This window comes from Malania oleifera, chromosome 9 (assembly GCF_029873635.1).
Source record: "Malania oleifera isolate guangnan ecotype guangnan chromosome 9, ASM2987363v1, whole genome shotgun sequence".
Classification (NCBI taxonomy): domain Eukaryota; kingdom Viridiplantae; phylum Streptophyta; class Magnoliopsida; order Santalales; family Ximeniaceae; genus Malania; species Malania oleifera.
Window position 1 is genome coordinate 15,018,140 of NC_080425.1, and position 19,339 is coordinate 15,037,478.

The 19,339-nt window shown below is 35.4% G+C and overlaps 1 protein-coding gene across 4 annotated transcripts; it reads left to right on the forward strand.

The window, feature by feature from the left end:
- Positions 1-480: 480 nt before the first annotated feature.
- Positions 481-17,888, forward strand: LOC131164313 (extra-large guanine nucleotide-binding protein 3). Of its 4 annotated transcripts, none has more exons than XM_058121416.1 (10): positions 781-1,019; positions 1,397-1,723; positions 1,840-2,831; positions 2,953-3,090; positions 7,409-7,513; positions 7,603-7,782; positions 11,713-11,890; positions 14,423-14,670; positions 16,578-16,750; positions 17,174-17,888. In XM_058121416.1, exons 3-10 carry the CDS (start codon positions 1,851-1,853, stop codon positions 17,766-17,768), a joined length of 2,598 nt encoding a protein of 865 aa, XP_057977399.1. In that variant the 5' UTR covers positions 781-1,019; positions 1,397-1,723; positions 1,840-1,850; the 3' UTR covers positions 17,769-17,888. The 4 variants fall into 4 exon arrangements, with proteins under 4 accessions (XP_057977400.1, XP_057977399.1, XP_057977398.1 ...); XM_058121415.1 differs by having other exon boundaries at positions 791-1,019; positions 1,503-1,723; XM_058121418.1 differs by lacking the exon at positions 781-1,019 and adding an exon at positions 1,024-1,240.
- The last annotated feature ends 1,451 nt before the right edge of the window (positions 17,889-19,339 follow it).

Sequence of the window (19,339 nt, forward strand, 5' to 3'; positions counted from 1 at the left end):
TCAATTTTTAAATTATTTTAAAATATGGAGATTTATTTATCACTTAATTTTTTTTAAAGAAAAATAAAAGTAGTCAAAAGTGGGCTGAAAATTCCGACAATATGAAAAAGAGTTGAATTCCATTTTAATTTTTTAAAGCTAGAAATTATGAATATAATTTATAGTTGACCCAGTCATCAAGTCGAAAGTGCTTTGGGTATTTATTTTTATTTTTAATTATTTGAGCATCCTATTGGGTTGGTAAGTTGGGCAAGGCATGACATATGATTATTTTTTTTACTATTTTTCACCACCAAAATTCAAACTCAAAGATTATATAAGAGTGTTAGGTCCTAAAAAAATGCTGACACTATTTTTCATTAAAAAAATATTTTTCATTCAACATAAATAAAATAATTATATTTAAATTAGCAATTATATTAAATTAATGGTTAGTCAAATCCTTGAATAAATATTTCCTGCAACTGTATCCTAACAAATAACCATTGGGTGGGCTTGCCAAGAAGATGTGAACTCAGCAGCCCATGGCTCATTCCGGGCCCATAAGCCACGGAGCGTGTTTCCCACGTACAGTCAAAGCGAGTGGAGAAAACAGTAGATCATTGACAAATATTATGGCGGTGCTCCCGAGAGAACACGCTACCTCTGCAATCGTGGACGTGGCGCGTGCGACTCAGTTCCCGAAATCTGACCTGCTCATCACCATTAGATCATAAGGGGCCCACTCCACTTCCAATCTGACGCTCCAAAATCACTCAACACTCTCTCTCCCTCTCCCTTTCCTTCTCCCTCTCCCTCTGTCTGTGTCTCTGTCTTGGTGAACTGAGGAGTCGCTTTGCTTAGTTTTCAGCAACCTTAGCTTCTCCCTGAACTCTCCCTCTTCTTTCTTCCTCTACTCCCGTCCACATCAATGGCGGAACCTTGCAAGCTTTAGCTATTAGCTTTCGGAGCTCCGAAGCTTTAAAGCAAGAGCATCTCTGTTCATCCTCAGATTCCCTTTAAACCAGCCCCTTTCCCAGGTACCTCTCTCTCTCTCTCTCTCTCTCTCTCTCTCTCTCTATGCTTAAAAGCTTCTTTTTGTTTATAAAAGTTGAAGAGTTGCGTATCAGGAAATTTCTCTGTTCCTTTTTTGCGAATCCTCTTTTTTAAATTTTGTCTTCTTTACCAAAGAAGAGAAGAAAATCTCGTGTCTTTGAATCTGTCATCGTTCAACACTTAATAGGGTACTGATTTGTTTATGGTTAGTTTGACCCTGAACTTTTCATCGCTTCCGACTTCTAGAAATGTTGATGATCTCAATAGTGCAACTAGTTCTAAGCATTCAAGTTTTCAATGTCTTCTTTTGAATGCTTTATTTGTTGTTTGAATTGTGAGATCAGTCTCTGTGCATTTGCAGGTTTCGTTGAGGATTTATGTTTTGACCAAGAACATTGAATTTGGGTTTATTTTATTTTATTTATTATGTTTGATTTTAGTTGTATCTGGCTTTCGCATTTGATTAGTTTGCAGTCGATTCTTTCAAATCTGAAGGCTTTCAAAGGATGAGTTTGGTGGCGCTATAATTGCGGCTGCGACTTCTTTTGGCTCTATATGCAAAGCCCAATTTGTTCCACTGCCCGAAAAGTCATAATTCAACTTCGCTTGTCTGCTAGATATCTAATGGTTGATTGCAACATTTTGTGCTTTTGATTGCACAACGATATTTTGGTTATTTCTAAATCATGTAATAACCCAGTTGCTCAGTTTGTATGATATTGAAGCTCTTGTGTCACACTTGATTTGAGATAATTGTTTGAGATTGAGATTTTTCTGAGAAGCTATAGCTACTTGAAACTGTAGGAGGAAATATCATGGAGAAAAATAAGGGAGAGGACTGGAGGGAGTTGGTGAGAAAGATGCTCCCACCAGGGGCTTCTCTCCCTGAAGATTCAACCAACCTCGATTACTCTATAGCCATGGAGTACGAGGGCCCACCAGTCCCTTATGAGGTTCCAAGAGTTGAACCCATTGTAAATATGCGTGCAATCCCTACTGCATCAATTGCAGAACCACTTTCAGACTCTCAGAGATCAACAACCCATGCTTGTCCTCCTGTAATTGAACCGATCCCCTTGCCGATGTCTTGTATTGCTGGTATCACCAGTTCTCGTCATCAAAGTCCAAGGGCATCAGGAAGCTCGGAGTCAGTGGTGTCCGTCTTGCAGAATCCTGATTCTTCTTCGGCTTCTCCTTCGGCCTCCCCTGGTTCTGTTCACAATCCTATGAGTAATTCTACTAAACTGGTACCGAATGAAGTAAAGAGAGTGCCAGTTGTCACTTTTAACACTGTTGATAGATCAGAAAAGAAAGAGCTTGATGTGCAGAAGCCAATATATCCTGCGTATGTTGGAGTTTCTATGGGAAAGAAGAAGAAGAAGAAGATTAAGAGAGTTTGCTACAGGTGTGGAAAGGGGAAGTGGGAAACTAAGGAGTCCTGCTTAGTTTGTGATGCTAAATATTGCAGCAACTGTGTGCTTAGGGCAATGGGATCGATGCCTGAAGGACGCAAGTGTGTTCCTTGCATTGGTCAGCCAATTGATGAATCAAAACGGTTGAAGTTGGGTAAACACTCAAGGTTGTTATCTCGATTGCTCAGTCCTTTGGAAGTCAAGCAAATAATGAGGGCAGAGAAAGAATGTTCAGCTAATCAGCTTCGACCAGAGCAGTTGATTGTTAACGGATTCTCTTTGAAGGCAGAAGAGATGGCTGAGCTGCTAGGATGCGCTTTACCTCCCCGGAAGTTGAAGCCTGGTAGTTATTGGTATGACAAGGAATCTGGTCTTTGGGGAAAGGTGAGTGTATCTTAACTATAAGTTATTAAATTGACTTTCTTCTTTGCTTTTTTTACGTGCTTTTTCTGTTTTTGTTTCTCATAGGTTCTAAAGCATTTTTTTTTTCTTGTATATCTGACAGGAGGGAGAAAAACCAGATAGGATCATAAGCTCAAATTTAAATTTCTCTGGGAAACTTAGTCCTGATGCAAGCAATGGGAACACTGAAGTTTACATAAATGGCCGAGAAATAACAAAACTTGAATTGAGAGTGCTGAAGGTATGGTTATTAGTTCTTTAAAATTATAAGTTATATGACGTGTGGCATGCACTTGTAGTCACATGCTTTTTTGTGGATAAAATATTTGTAGTCATATGAATTAAGTAACAGATGCTAGCCTTTTCTAGGTTTCTTGTGTAATAGCAAAATTCTGAAATTCTTTCCTGTTTTGAACTTCTGTGAGTTTGTTTACTATGAAAAGTGAAAAAATGATGCCTCTTTACATGAAATTGGAAAAAAAATTGAATAGGTGCAAGTTCCTTTGAAGATTGTTATCATTTTGAAGGGCATTTGAATCCCTTGGGAAACATCCAATGGTTAAAGCATGGGACTTCTTATGTTGGAGGTCTTGGGCTTGAATCTTGGGAGGGGTGGGAAGGGGTTTAGGATGAGAGAAGGGGTGGGAGCCTTGTGCACTGGGTACAGCCTTTTTTTTTTTTTTTTTTTTTTTTTTTCAACGTTTTACTTATTGTTCCATGTAAAAATATGATACTTATGTACATTTGTTAGCATTTATATAAATTTTTATTCTTCCCAAACTTGTTCTCATATTATAAAATAGGTAATCTGTACAAAAGCATTATGCAAATGCAATACTTATATCCATATTTTTACATACATTTATACCTATATCCACGAATACATATGTAAATATGTGTATGTTGGCCTGCATGGTTGCGTATATCTGCATACATGTATGTGTATGCACATGGCTACCTCGCACATTGCTAAACATTCTCCGAAAAAATGGTAGGGCAATTAAACCAAATTTTCTGGTTGTTGATTCCAACTCACTTGAGTTCATCATCGATTAGTTTGGTTTTTATGATGTGTGGTTCTGGGATAAGTTTGCTTGCTATTATTTTGAATGCTCTAAAAGAGGTTTTTTTAAAGTGGAACTCAAATGTTGCTCTCCCCTAGCAATTTTTAGGAGCTATTTGTGTCTATACAATATATACTTAACCAGAAAATGGATTTAGCGTGCTTATTCTAGTATTTAGGTTCTGAAGCCTTCTTGAAGTTGAAAAATAAGCACTTTGCTTTTCTTTGAACCTCCTTTTACTACTCCATTCCTTTTTGAGCGTACTTAACCATAATGAAGTCTTTAGTGTTTTGATTATTTGATCATTTGCTGGGAATTGTGATCATGGTTTTAAATCGCGGTAGCGGGTAGCGTAACGTAATGGTAACAGGTGTAACAGGAAGCAAGAATAGCGGATGTTACATAACGGGAAGCGGGTGTAACGGCCGTGAATTTTTTTGAAGCACGCACAACCTTGTGCATATTAGCGTACTTGCATGTTTTAAGCTTTTGGCCATTCTTAGAAAGGGTTTTAGTGTATTTTGGACCCTTTAGTTCGAGTAACTAAGTTATTTGGTAAGGGCAACAAGTTTACATTTGTTTTAAACCATCATTGATAGAAAATTACGTGTGTGTGTGTATTTATACTTCTCATTGTTCTTATCTGTGATAAATTCTTATGTGTGCTAAATGAATTAATAAAATAAAATACATTATACACTCCATTAGTCTATTAGACACATAACATACGAATAATATAAATATAAAATAGCTAGAAAAGAAAGAAGGTTGAAGTTGAAAAATAAAGAACATAAATATCACATTACTAATATTATTAAAAAAAAATTCCTAACAAGTTAGTATTTTGAAATTGTTAATTAATGCATCTATTGTGAGTATTTAAAGAAAAAGTAAATTTTGTATCATTGTCATCTTCATTATAATCTTTTCCCCCTCTTGCCACTTGGTATATTGAGAATGATATATGAAAGAGAGAGAAAAAGTAAAAAATAAAATATTTTTTTGGTGTAACAATCCTGTAGCGGTTACGTAACGGCCGTAGCGGCCTTTACGTAACGGTTGCGGTCCGTAACGGCCGTGATTTTTCTTCCCACCGATTTCGCGGTGTGTAACGGTATCAGTAACGCAAAAAACCTTTACGTAATGGTCGCGGCCTTTATTTAAAACCATGATTGTGATGCTTGTTTTTGTTGCTAGTATGATGCCATAATAGTGTGCAGAGGTCACTTTGTTAAATTCTTATTTACTTTGTTCTTTTAGGTGTTATAACTAAGTATTTGTGTAACTTAAATATGCCTTCGAAGAATTCTATTTTGTAAAAAGAAATTTTGTGTTGCATTAAATTTTTTCGGTTAACTCCGCCAATGATGCACTTAATGTACTAATATTTTCACATATAGCCGGTCCCAAGCCCGGGTAAAGGAGGAGGGTTGCCTTGGGAAGCTGAGAGCCAATGTAAAACTTGTCACATCACTATGATATGAATCCCTTACTGAATGTAGCGAAAAGTCAACAAGGGTGGGCTAGGTCGTCGCCCCCAGAGTAACACGTTGTGTCACCTAGGTATGATGTCAAATATGTTAGGGTTCTTGCATCATTCTGAACGTGGGTGGATAAAGAAGTTAGTTCAGGAGATTAAGACTAGATTAACAACTTGGAATATAGGGACACTTATGGGTAAAAGTATGGAAATTGTGGACACAATTATTAGAAGAAAAATTAATCTAATATGCCTTCAAGAAATGAAGTTGGTGGGGGAGAAAACTTGAGAAATTGAAAGGTCAAGATTTAAACTTTGGTACGCTAGAAAAGAAAACCATAAGAATGAGGTAGGAATTATTGTAGACAAAAACTTAAAAGATAACGTGGTGGATGTCAAAAGAATAGGGGATGATCTTAGGACAAAAGATAATAAATGTCATTAGTGCGTATGCTCCACAAGTTGGCTTAGTAGAAAACCTTAAGAGACAATTTTGGAAAGATATGGATAGAATTATACAAGGCATATCAAAGACTAAGAAAATATTCATAGGAGCATATCTGAATGAACACGTTGGAAGGGATAATAAAGGTTATGAGAGGATACATGGAGGATATGGATATGGAGACAAAAATGAGTTTGGGGGGATGATCTTAAATTTCGCCACATCATAATATGATTTTATTACGATGACTACTTGTTTTAAGAAGAGAGAAGAACACTTATAACCTTCAAAAGTAGACAAAATAAAAGTCAAATAGACTTTTTCTTAACTAAGAGGGTAGATTGTTTGCAGATGACGTTGTCTTGATTGATGAAACTAGGGGTAGAGTAGAATCTAAGCTAGAATTATGGAGAGAAGCTTTAGAATCTAGAGGCTTTAGGATAAGTAGAAATATGACAGAATATATGAAATGTAATTTCAGTAATAATAGGAGGAGTATTGAAGACAAAGTTAAATTTGATGATGAAGAAATCAATAGCACTAGTAGATTTTGTTACCTTGGATCTATTATGCAAGCTAAAGGATAAATTGAAGAAGATGTAATATATAAAGTAGGTTGGGTAAAATGGGGTAGTGCTTTGAGTATGTTTTGTGATCATAGAGTACCCTTAAAATCAAAAGGGAAATTCTATAGAACTGCTGCAAGACTAGTTATGCTATATGGATCAGAATATTGGGCGATTAAGAAGCAACATATCCAAAAAGTAAAAGTTGTTGAGATGAGAATGCTTAGATGGATGAGTGGTACATCGCTCGAAGATTAATTAAAAAATGAACATATTCGCGGTAAGTTAAGTGTAGTTCCTACAGAAGATATGATAAAGGAGTGGCGACTCTGATGGTTTGGACACTTGCAACGTAAGCCACATAGTACGCCAGTGAGGAAGAGAGATTTAGTTAATGTGAGGGGCAATGGTAGGGTAGGGATAGACCTAATATAACTTGGAATGAGATAGTAAGGATTTAATAGTCCTGAATTTGTTGAAAGAAATTGTCCATGATCCTATAAATTTGTGTAAAAGGATTCATGTAGCCGACCCCATCTAGTGGGACTTAATGCTTGTTTTGTTGTTGTTGTATTAAACTTTTTAGGATCTGCATATGTTCAAGTTCTTACAAATTTGTTTATTTATGCATTGCATCCGGTAGTTTTAGTCTTATGGCAGTACCATGTGTGGATACTTGGCTCACTTAGCCTATGTAGTCTGGTTATATTTTTTTAAATAGCTGTGACAAACTCCATAAAAAAAAAAGTTTGGATTGGGGGTTGGGTTGGGTTGTGTTGTGTTCACAGCTGGTGGAACTATGGAAAACATACCATTCCTTCATGGAGAATGACTCTTTCATGATGATTTGCAATCATGTCAAGCATTGATTTTACTATCAGTGCCTCCTTATGTGATGGGTAGTTACTTGAATTTTTCCCTGGCTGGCCTTGGTTAATACATGTCTAAATTGTGTCAGTTTGCAGCAAGTGTAACTAACTCCCTCATGTTCATCATGTGTTCAGCTGGCAAAGGTGCAGTGTCCACGCGACACTCATTTTTGGGTCTATGATGATGGTCGTTATGAGGAGGAAGGGCAGAATAATATTAAGGGAAATATATGGGAAAAGGTATGTATTGCCAAGTTGTTACTTAGATACTTGCCATAGGTTATGCTTTCTTCTTAAGGTATGGTCATGGTTTTCTCTCTGCTAGACAGGCATCAACACGGTTTGTTTGTACCTTGTTCTCTTTACCCGTGCTGCGCGGTCAGCCTCACGCCCCAAAGGATGAAGTTAGCAATTATAGTGTTGTTCCAAATTATTTAGAGCAGAAAAAAATTCAGAAACTTCTCCTACTTGGGCTTCAAGGCTCAGGAACCAGCACCATCTACAAGCAGGTATTGCTGCTATTATTGTTTTTTTTTTTTAAATTTTTTTTAAATTTTTTTTCTGTGAATGCCTCTGTAAGAATATGATTTCATAGAATATCACTGTGTTAATTGTTGCACCTTTACTAGTTGTGTTTAAGATGTGAAATGGTCAATGTACCTGTGTTTGTTTTAAGATAAATGAACAGGATTAGATATTGGAGTTTATTTCTTACTTCTATAAAGTTTGAAATTTTTTAGATGTTTATACTTAGTTCTTGTAGTGAGGTCTCTGTAATTCATGTTATTGAGTTAAAAGTGGCATATGCCTTAGGTATTCCATTTTTCACAAGAAATTCTATAAGATCCTGTTGGTAACTGATTTGTTCTTATGAGCCACATTTTCTGAGTGATTCCAAAAAATGTTCAGAAGATGATGACCATATCACTAAAAATAAGGAAGTTATCATGAGAGTGGATAGACAAATGTGAAGATGCTTGACTGAGAGTTTTAAGTTTATTCCATTGTTCATTATTTAAGGGGATACTTATATTATGTGTCAAAAAGAGAATTCTCTGTAAAAAATTTTCTTGTCAAATAGATAAACAATATATTTTTCAGTGCCACTATATTTCTCAAAGCAATTTTTTTCTAGATTAGTATTGAACTAAATAGAGTATTAACTTCCAACAAATCTTGAAGTTTTGTGTGGTGTCTGCAATAGGCTGAGTAATGAGGTACTGGGTGTACCATCCTGCATCAGCTAACATGATCCTCCCCCCACACCCCCCTTTTTCTCTCTTTTCCAGGCATGTATGGTTTGTGGGATTTTGTTGACTCATGTGGGTTACAAATTGCATGATCTTGTTGATTTCAAATCACTGAAGGAGTGAATTCTCCTAGTGTGCTCCTAGCATGGGCCACTTTCGGAAATTCTTATCTTATTGTGTTTCGTAAGGGCCGTTTGGTATCACTATCAAAAATTAGAGAAATGAAAATCAGAAACGAAAACCAAAAACTAGAAACAGAAACTAAAAATTAGTAGCCAGCAACCTGTTTGGTTAGCATTTATAAAACTAATACAAATTAAAAAATTAATTAAAAAAATGCCCATTTTCATCTTTAAATCAAATAATATTATAAAAGTATGATTAAAATAATAAAATTACAAATAATACACATTAAAAATTTATTATAATAAAAATAAAATTTATTATAATTATTTTATTTAATTGTTTGATTTTCAAAATTTACTTTACAATAAAAATTTTATTGGAAATGAAAATTGAAAAATAGTAAAAGTATTTTTTCAATTGACTTTATTATTATTTTTTGAAACTTATGTATACTTTTCTTTTGATTATATTTAAATTTATATGATCATTTCATTTTAATTTTGATTTAAAAGTGTATAAAATGAATAATTTAATCCCAAAAATTATTTTTGAATATTAAAATTTTCGGCAATAGGTTGCCAAAATGACTAGAAACCATAAAATATGGTTTTTAGGTTTTTGGCAAATAGCTGAAAACCAGCAATAGAAACAAACAACTGACAACAGAAATAAATGTGTTTTTATAATCTGTTTCTTCATTGTAGAGAAGCAGAAACAGAAAACAGAAAACAGAAAACAACAATGATACCAAACAAACCCTTAGTTCTTTTAAAACAATCTAAATGCTCATCCAGTTCAATTTTTGATATTTTGCATCTACTAGGCAATGAATTGAAAGTAGTTTTAGGGATGAGTTTGTTTTTTCTTGTTATTTCCCAAAATGGGCCAAGCTAGGTCTGCATGTCTTACGCTAAATGTTCCAAGCAAAACCAATTGATTGTTGTCCTTTAAATTCAGCACTTTATCCTATTTTTAACATAAAGTTGATTTTTATTGTACAGCTCCTCTTACTTTTCCAAACACAATAGAGCTCAAAACCTGCCATCCTGTGAACTGCTGATGGAGTTTTGGGGTTCTCAAACAGCCACATAATCTTCATTGAAACTGAAATTTGTAAATTAGACCCTAAAGTAGCGACAGCAAGATGATCTGATTTGCTATTTCTATGGTAAATGTGTGGATTTCATATGGAAATAATGGCTATTTACAAAGGGTTAGTGATTTTATGAGGAGGGAGAATTTTTTCTACATCCATGTTCTGACGACATATGGATGTTCTTAGATATATATTTCCAAGAAGATAGAAAAGTATCAAAAGTTGATTCATGCCCGACTAACATAAGCTATTAAAGAACTTCTTTCCATAGCTGAACAAAGTAAAGTTCATGCACTTCCTTTATTAAATGTTTGACAATTTTTTTTTTTTGGTTACTATTTTATTTGTGTTTTCCTTGTGTGATGAATTCGAATTTATCCATAGATCCGACAAATTTTTTGATTCATGTGGGCTAGTGTTTGGGGAGTTGAAGTCCTACTCAAATCTTAGTGCAATCTTTTTGTAGTGTGTTTTCTAAGATTCCTTTCAATCTTTTGCTTTTGGAGACCTAAGGTTCCTGCCAAGGTCCAAGCTTTTATTTGGTTGATAGTCCTAAATTTTATTATTGTATGCTAATAACAAGAAGTAGTATTTTCCCCTACAATGTTGCCTTGATTGTGCATGCATACCACATTATTCAACGTTTTTATTGCTGGCATCATGAATTCACACTAGATTGTTCCTTCCAAACCATTTTTTTTTTTTTTTTGTGTTTCTAGAGAACTGAGGTTCCTTTAGTCAAAACTTTTATTTAGTTGACATAAGAAACACAAGAAGTAGCCTTCCAAATTATGGATCTTTTCTAATATCTATTTTGTGGATTTGTTTGTGGTATCTGCAATACTTACATGGCTCACTTGCCATTAGCAAGGAGATGGCAAGTCCCACAGAGTGTGCTAGTCAATCAGCTCACACCATGAAAGATGTTGCAGAGTAGGAGGGCACATAAGGCTTCATCCCTGGATATTTGTGTGATGTGTTTGGATAGTAATGTGATACAATGATGTATCCTGCTCTTTTTGCAGTGTGCTGTGTTTTGGGATATCTGGTTGGATAGAAATGCCTGCATTTCTATTGGTTGTTCTCTGCCCATGCAACTAATTTGGTATAGAATTGGACTTTTTACCTCTTTATGGGCCTTCTCTTCTAGTTGTTGCAAAGAAATGCACTTCTCAGATTTTCAACAGGATTGGTTGGCCTTGTTGAGTTGATGTGTTCTGTTTTTTTCATTTCTCTTTCCTTCTTCCCTTTTCCTGCTTTTTTTTTTTTTTTACAAAGATACTTTATCTTCCTCTCTTGGTAATTTTTTTTTTATATTAAAAAAAATATATATATTTGTGGTGTGCCTTGTTCATGATTTCAAGGTATCTATTTTTTCTTTCGTTCAAAACCTAAACCTTGTTCAATCAAACTTGAGCAGTTCCACGAGTATCAATCTTTTATTCCACTGTTTTTGTTCATATTGTGTTTCAACTCAATTGAAATCCTTTCAAAATTACTTTTCCTCCCTTCAAAAGAGAACTGGCTTAACAAAAGTCTGGTCACAACTATTTAGTATTAATTAAATGAGTTTTTGCCCCAAAATGTTCAGATCCAGTAAGGTTTTGACGAAGTTCCGTGTATTTTTCCTGTCCAAAAGCTGAGTGATGAAGTATGACCATAACGTGCTATGCTAGGATTGCCCCCACCCTGCTTCCTCTCACTCACACCGTACATGTATGCACAAAACACACACATGCTTCACATCTAAGCGTATGAGCATGCATGAATGTGTACAAGTTATTGAATAATGAAGATAGGTGTACACACACAATCCTTAAGTCTGTTTTATATAAAGCTTGCTGTATTTTTTTTTTAAAATTTATAATAATGTTTCCATTATAGAACCTTTGAACTTTATGGTTAATTTTTATTCATAATGATGTTCTTCTTATTCTTTTTTCTTTTAATTATGCATTATTGAATAGGCCAAGTTTTTGTACGGGAGCAAGTTTAGCAATGAGGAACTGCAGGATATTAAGTTAATGATTCAAAGCAACGTGTATAAATATCTTAGCATTCTGCTTGATGGACGGGAGCGCTTTGAGGAGGAGGCCATGGGGAGGATGAAGTCAGTAGGCTCCCATGATCAAATCACTGAAGCAGGTGATATTCATTTGGATCATTTTTTTAACTTTATTTCACAATTTTTAATTATTGAAGTACCCACTCTCTTCTAAATATAGTACTTTGGTATTTTTGAACTGGATTTTCAAACTCTGGTGTCATGCAAATGCCACCTAGAATGCACTGCTTATTAAAAGGGGAGGAGCCAGCCCCCCTCCACTGACGGCCAACTTGTATGGGGAGCCTTCTGCTGTACGTGAGTTGTCCATGTGCTCTTTGGAGGTCCAGAGGGACTTCATGCAAGAGGCAAAATATAAAAGATTAAATGGCTCTAATTATTTTGATTTCAAGTGGATATTAATTAATCATGACTAAAGTGTACACCTTTTTTTATTAATCCCACATGTATATGAGATGCATATGATTCCTCATATACTTGTGCACCCATACCTATCACTGTCTTTGTTGGACTAATCCCTTTTGTGATTGACAAGGAAGAAATTTTAGCTCTAGCTGTAGCCAAGGAATAATCAGCTGCACACAAAGCACACTGAGCCTATATAAACTTCAGGAGGGGAATAATTATGACATTTGTGGCCACATCCCTTATTAATCCTGGTTTCTTGTGATGAATTGGATACAATTGGATTAATGTACTCAAATTGATGATTGGCTTAATATACTCAAATTTAGGTCCATTAGGGTTCGTTTGTTTGAGAGGCTAAGTTTTTATTGTATTGGACTGGATTGTTTGAGGATAATTATCATATCCTGTGTTTGATCCCTTATCTTTAAGGGATAGGACAGGACATAAGTGGAATTCTCTCTCTCTCTCTCTCTCCTCTTTTTTTTTCCTTCTAGTTTTTATGCTTTTTAACTAAAGCAATCTTGATCAGGTGAATTGGTGGAAAAGGATTCACGTGGCCGACCCCACCTAGTGGGACTAAAGGCTTCTTGTTGTTGTGATCTAGGCCATGCTTTTTAACTCCCTCATGTCAGGCTGGCTTTTTATTTGTTTATTTATTTTGGGGGAGGGGGTATGTAATCTAGGCCATGTTTTTATTTAGGTGGGTGTAAGAAGCTTCCCCTCATGCCCATTTTATCCTACTTTTGTGCTGCTGCACTAAACATAGGTTAGGACTGCTTTGCCAACTCCAACCCATGAAACAAGCGTACCCTTAAGGGATGCCATGACTCTTATTTCTTGCTAGTGAACTGAGATATCACTCATTTTTGCCTCCTACCCTGCTAAAAAGCATCAACTTGTCTACTTACCTAACCAATCATACATTCCATTCCCATTGACCAAGACACCTAATGTCATTATTCAATGGTCTTTCAGCCACCATTGTGAATAACCCCCATTCACATTATTTGGAGAAATTTTTGCTTACTCATATATTAGAGCATCCGTCTGGATTCTCTCTAGAAAGAGAAACATATCTCACCCTCTCCTCACTCTCTTCCCCCTTCATCATCTACCAATCCCACATTCTTTTTGTCCTCATCCCTACCTTCTTGTTGTGGACTGTTTCCCTACATTATCATATTCATTCCTTACCTGCCATTTTATAATCTATACTTAAGCTCTTGAGGATTGTCCAATCTCGTTCTTGGTCTTCCTATATCTTCTCTCCAATCAATTGAATGCAGAAATCCTCGCCTACGTTTTTATTCAAGGACTTCCTGCAGATAGACCAACATGCCAGATGCACCATTAAGAGGCAATATTTAAATAAAAATCCTATTATAGTTAATTTGTTGTCATGGTTTTCTTAAAACATTGCAGAGACAGTTCACATCGTTTTTTGGGCATGAAGATGTGGACTTAATAGTGTTTTTGTTTTGTCCCCACTAGGCCTAAAAGATTAAGCTGTTAAGGCAGTAGGGTAATGATGTATATCAGTTGCCGCATTTTTTCTCCGCAAGATGATGTGCAGCCTGATTGCTCATGGAGAGTTAAAAAATCAGTGAATAACACCAGTAATAGGGAAATAATTTTTAACAAATAGACAATAATCACAGGATACATGAATTGATAAATTGAAACATGACTTATGGAGTCTCTATACCATGGTAGTTCACCATTTTACCTAAAAGCTTAAGTGCTTAGGTTGTGGCGAACAATGTATATGAAGCCTTGTAGTCCCGACTTGATGATACTGCATTTCTCGACCATTCTGATCTGCCTTTTGCTTGTGAGGAATCTAGTCTTATTTAGAGGAACTTGGTTCCACAAGCAAGTCAGATTAGTTGCATCCTTTTTACGGAAGTTAGACTGTCCTTGCACAATTAATTTTTTTAGAACAAAAAGTTCTGGCTTTCTAATTAAAGATAAAGGTTTCATGAGAAATTCCGGTTAATTTCAACATCTATCGTATGGAGCAACCCTTCTGCTTTAAAGAGTTTGATTTTTAGTTTAAGGCTTGTCTGTTGAGCTCTTAAAAACTTTGCATAGGTAACTAGTTTCTCTGGATATTACTGTAGTGGTGGTGTTGGTCTCTCAACTTGCATTTTGAAAGTGGCACCACATCGAATGCCATCTAGTAATTGATGTTACTTTGTTTTCAGGTGGAGAAGTTGAATCTAATGAATCTAGTGAATGTATATATTCCATCAACCCAAGGTTGAAGCATTTCTCTGACTGGCTTCTGGATATCATAGCCACTGGAGATTTGGATGCCTTTTTCCCTGCAGCAACACGGGAATATGCTCCATTAGTTGAAGAGGTCTGGAAGGATCCAGCCATACAGGAAACATATAGGAGGAAGGAGGAACTTCACTTCCTTCCAGATGTTGCTGAGTATTTTTTGAATCGGGTATCTTATTGGCATCCTGCCCATTAATTTTCTCTTTCTTTCAGTAATTTCAGATATTCTATGCAGTTGCGAAATGTTATTTGTACCAGTTGATAGGTTTATTTTCTCTCTTTGTCTACCTTGAATTACAAAGTCATTCAGCTTTATGGAAACCTAGGATATGCCTTGGTTTCAAATCTGAGCCCTTTGCATTTGTTATCCCTCTTCCAGGCATTAAATGCTACTTTGCATTTTTGTCTAATATTGGGTTTAGTAAGAGTCAGAAGTTTTTTGGGCCTGATGGTTGCATTCATCATCTAATATATCCCAAACACATTCCTTTCTACCTTAGATGTTGAGCCACATGTCTCAGACAAGAAGTTTTAACCAGTGACCAATTACTTAAATTCTATTCAAGAGACAACTGTTGGAGCAGATGGGGGTTTCTAAACTATTTTTGTTGCTGAAAGATAATATAAAAAGGAAAAAGAAAAAGCTTGCAGATTGGGCATCTTGTAGAGACTACAGACCATCTTCTTGAGGTTGTATTTCCAAAGCTTCTTTATATTATTACTAGCATACCAGTGGTCCACCAACTGCTCAACCTAGTTTCCTGGTAAACATTTAAAAAATTATGGAATTTGAGTCAGGTGCAAGTAGTGGTGGTCAATCACCAACATAGCAGTGGTCCTGTTGGATTGTGTGGTCAGTGAAAGCTTTGGCCCAAGTTTTTATGCTGGCATATTTTGTGAGCTGACCTCCTGTAAACAGTTTGTTTTTGGGGTGGATTCAAAATCAGCAGACTTGAAAACTAAATCATTTTACCTTCCTTTCTCATATGCTTATCTTGTTTTGCATATATTATTGGTGTAGAAGCTAATTTTAGATTTTACTAATGGGTCAATGAGCCATACTTGTTTTATTTCACTGTCTAATGCTCAATCTGGACTCAAAGCATACAGTGTAACAGTAAATAGAGTATGGTGACTGCTAGACCACATGGTTAACATGACTTATATTTTTACAAAGGTTTAAGAACTATTTTATTTCCAATTATTAATTGTATATTATAGTTGCACGCAATGTTTTAAAACACCTTAATTGAGGCTCGCCTCAAGGCAAGGCATGCCTAAAACGCCTTGAGGCTTAATCTAAAATACCAAATCCCAAAAGGCTAATGCATGACACACCGAGGCTTACGCATTTGCACAAAAGGCACGCCTTTTTACTTGAGGCTTGCGCATTTCAGGTGTGTGATTCTCAAGTAAGATTTGGCTAGAAAATATTCACTCCATGTTTTTATAAAAGGAATGGCATAATATGAGAGTTTATTTCTAAAACTCTTGAACCTCAGCCTTTCCAAAACAATTTAGTTGTATCCTAGATCTTGAAAAATAATTTGAACTCTGTAATGTTTTAGCTGTCTCTTGTCATGATTTACGTAATGAATTTAAGTTAGCAATATTTTTGAGTGGCCAACAAGTAGTTTGCAAATTATGTTTGATTTTTTTTCCCATTATATTTGTGATTTTCTTAAATTTTTCTTAAATTTTAAATTATGTAATTTATTTCCATATTTTAATCTAAAGTTAAAATCTCATAAGGCTTAGGCCCCAACGCCTTAAGGCTTATGCCTCGCCTCGGGTTAGAGTGTCTCACCTAATGCCTCACCTTTTAAAACATTGGTTGCGCGTGAACAACAGCATCCAAAGCTGATGTCGCTATATAACTATGTGGGGTGCCATGTTTATGGCTGGACTTTTAGTTTTTGAATTGATATTTTTTGTTTACAAACTTATATTTTCAAATATTTCACTATTGTTTTCCTTTCAACCACCTTCCAGCTTTGGATGGACTTGGATAGAATCAATCAGCGTCATTGTTGTTGGATTACTAATTTTTTTTTTTTTTTTGGTAATTATCTTCAGGCTGTTGAGGTGTCAAGTAATGATTATGAACCTTCAGAGAAAGACATACTATATGCAGAAGGAGTCACACAAGGGAATGGTTTGGCTTTCATAGAATTCTCCCTTGATGATCGTAGCCCCATGTCTGAAACCTACACTGAGAATCTTGATGCTCCACCTCAGCCTCTGGCCAGGTATCTTTTCTCCTTTATTTCATGGTATATCAATGACATCGCATCTCTCCAGCTGAGCTTCTAAAAAATTTGATAGAAAAATTTTATTGTTGGAGTACATTCGCGACATGTGACATTACAGGATTTCAGCATCCCTTTTTCCACCGAGGTACTTTGCTGAACTTTGTTTCAGAAGATATGAGACAAGTGAAATGCAGATGGACTTTCTTTTTAGATCGATCAGCTAATAAGTTGAGAATTGAAGTGATTGGTGACCTGCAGTGATTTCTAGCAGGAATAAATAATAAAAAGAAATATTTTGTAGTAAACTTTGCACTTTTTTGGTTATATTGTAACTATGTATTTTTATTACTGCTTTTCCATTCTATTAATTTGTTTCTGATTTTAACTTGAAATCCTCTCCTGTATTTCTTTCTCACCCAGATACCAATTGATTCGTGTAAATGCCAAGGGAATGAGTGAGGGGTGCAAGTGGGTGGAAATGTTTGAGGATGCACGCGCAGTTGTCTTCTGCATTGCACTGAGTGATTATGATCAGGTGTGCGTTGCCCCAGAGGATGGTGGGAGTGGAGTCCTACTTCAAAACAAGATGATGCAAAGCAAGGAGCTCTTTGAGACTATGGTCAGGCACCCTTGTTTCAAGGATACTCCTTTTGTGCTGATACTGAACAAGTATGACCTCTTGGAGGAGAAGGTTAACCGGGTGCCTCTAAGTGCTTGCGAGTGGTTCAATGATTTCAGCCCAGTGCAACCACACCACAACAACCAGTCTCTGGCTCACCAGGCTTACTACTATGTGGCGATGAAGTTCAAAGACCTTTATGCTTGCCTCACAAATCGGAAACTTTTTGTATGGCAAGCTAGGGCAAGGGATAGAGTGACAATTGATGAGGCATTCAAGTATATAAGGGAGGTCCTCAAGTGGGATGAGGAGAAGGAGGAGAACTATTATGGTGGGGCGGAGGATTCGTTCTATAGTACAGATGTGAGTTCCTCTCCGTTTATCAGGCAAGAGTGAACCTTTTTTTTTTTTGGTTGGTATTGGCTATATATATAATATATATTGAGCAAGAAATGCGAATGCTTTTCCCTTTTTGATTGCTCAAATAAGATTTTTTTTCCTCTCTAGACATCAAAATTCATGATATTGGTGGGGCTGTTCAAAATAAAATCTGGCTTGGGGAAATTTGTGGGTCATCAGAGGTAAGTGGTCGAGTTCCAGTCCAGTTCCACTGATGGCTGCAAATTTGAAAGGATCTGCTTTTGCAGAGGCCAGCAGATCTAACAAAACCATTGGCATCTAATAAGCTTATAACGCCTCATTTGACACCTTCCTGTTTTGTGGGAAGTTACTCTTCAGCCTAGTGTATTTTGGTATCCTCTTTTCTGCCTGCTGGACCCTTGGATGACTCTATGCCCGCAAATGAACTACCGAAGCTGTTGAGATTCTGCGGGTTTGAGCCTTTGGGTATCCCATTCAACTAGTGAAAAAAGCTTGATCGGCATATAACTTCAGCTTTGCCCTGCATTTCATACCTTTAGGTTACAGTTGGTCTGAAAATAGGTTGAAAAGAACACAGCTTGTGTGAAAATATTGTAGTGTACAAAGAAAAAAATGGTTTATTTCAAGGGTAAGCTACATGCTCGACTCGATGAATTGTCTAGAAGTAGGCAATGAAATCAGACATTTTTCATTTTAGAGCGTTGGGCAATCGAAGTATAAAGGTTCTGTCGGTTGAGCTTCTTGAATTTCCAACAATGAATGTCACTTCAATCAAGCATAATTTTTTGTTGAAGGGATCATTTTGATTCAATCGCCTGTGAATAAGCCTTGGATTGAGAGAAGTGTTGATTTTGATGGTAATGAATTGGATATATCTTTAATTCATTAACGAATTTTTAAAATAAAGTTGCATGTATTTCATAATAAATTGTGGTAGATTCATGCATGCATTATAAATAAACTAAAATTATAAGAATACAATTGAGTGCAAAAATTATCTTAATTTTTAGATTTACTTATGGTAGTGTATTATCAATTTGTTTAAAAATATATGAATTATATATTAAAATTATTAAAATATAATTTATAATTCTTACAATTTATGAATTTTATTTGTCCATAAAATTTAGTTTTATAATCTATGAAAATATAAATTTTAGTTATATTGTTAAACCATACTTTGAGAGTTATTAAAATAATAATATTAAACTTTTAATGTATAAATTATATATTAACTTTATTAAAACAACTTTATAGATTTGTTTAAAACTACATGTTTTTAATTTATTAAATTTTGTATGCGAATATATCTATTAAAGTGTTTAAAATATTTATAATAAATCAATTAAAATTATTTAATTATAAAATATGTGAATTACATGGAGACTTATTAATCAACAGGCATTTACCACCAATTAGATATGGTCAAAATTTTGATTTTTTTTGGGATTTTAAAAATCACATGGGCCTTCTTTGTATTTAATTTCTATGATATACACTTTTAATAAATTCATTACTGAATAACAAAGTAAATTTAAAAAAATTAAATGAAGCAACTAATTGCCCTTTTTTAACTTTTCCCTACA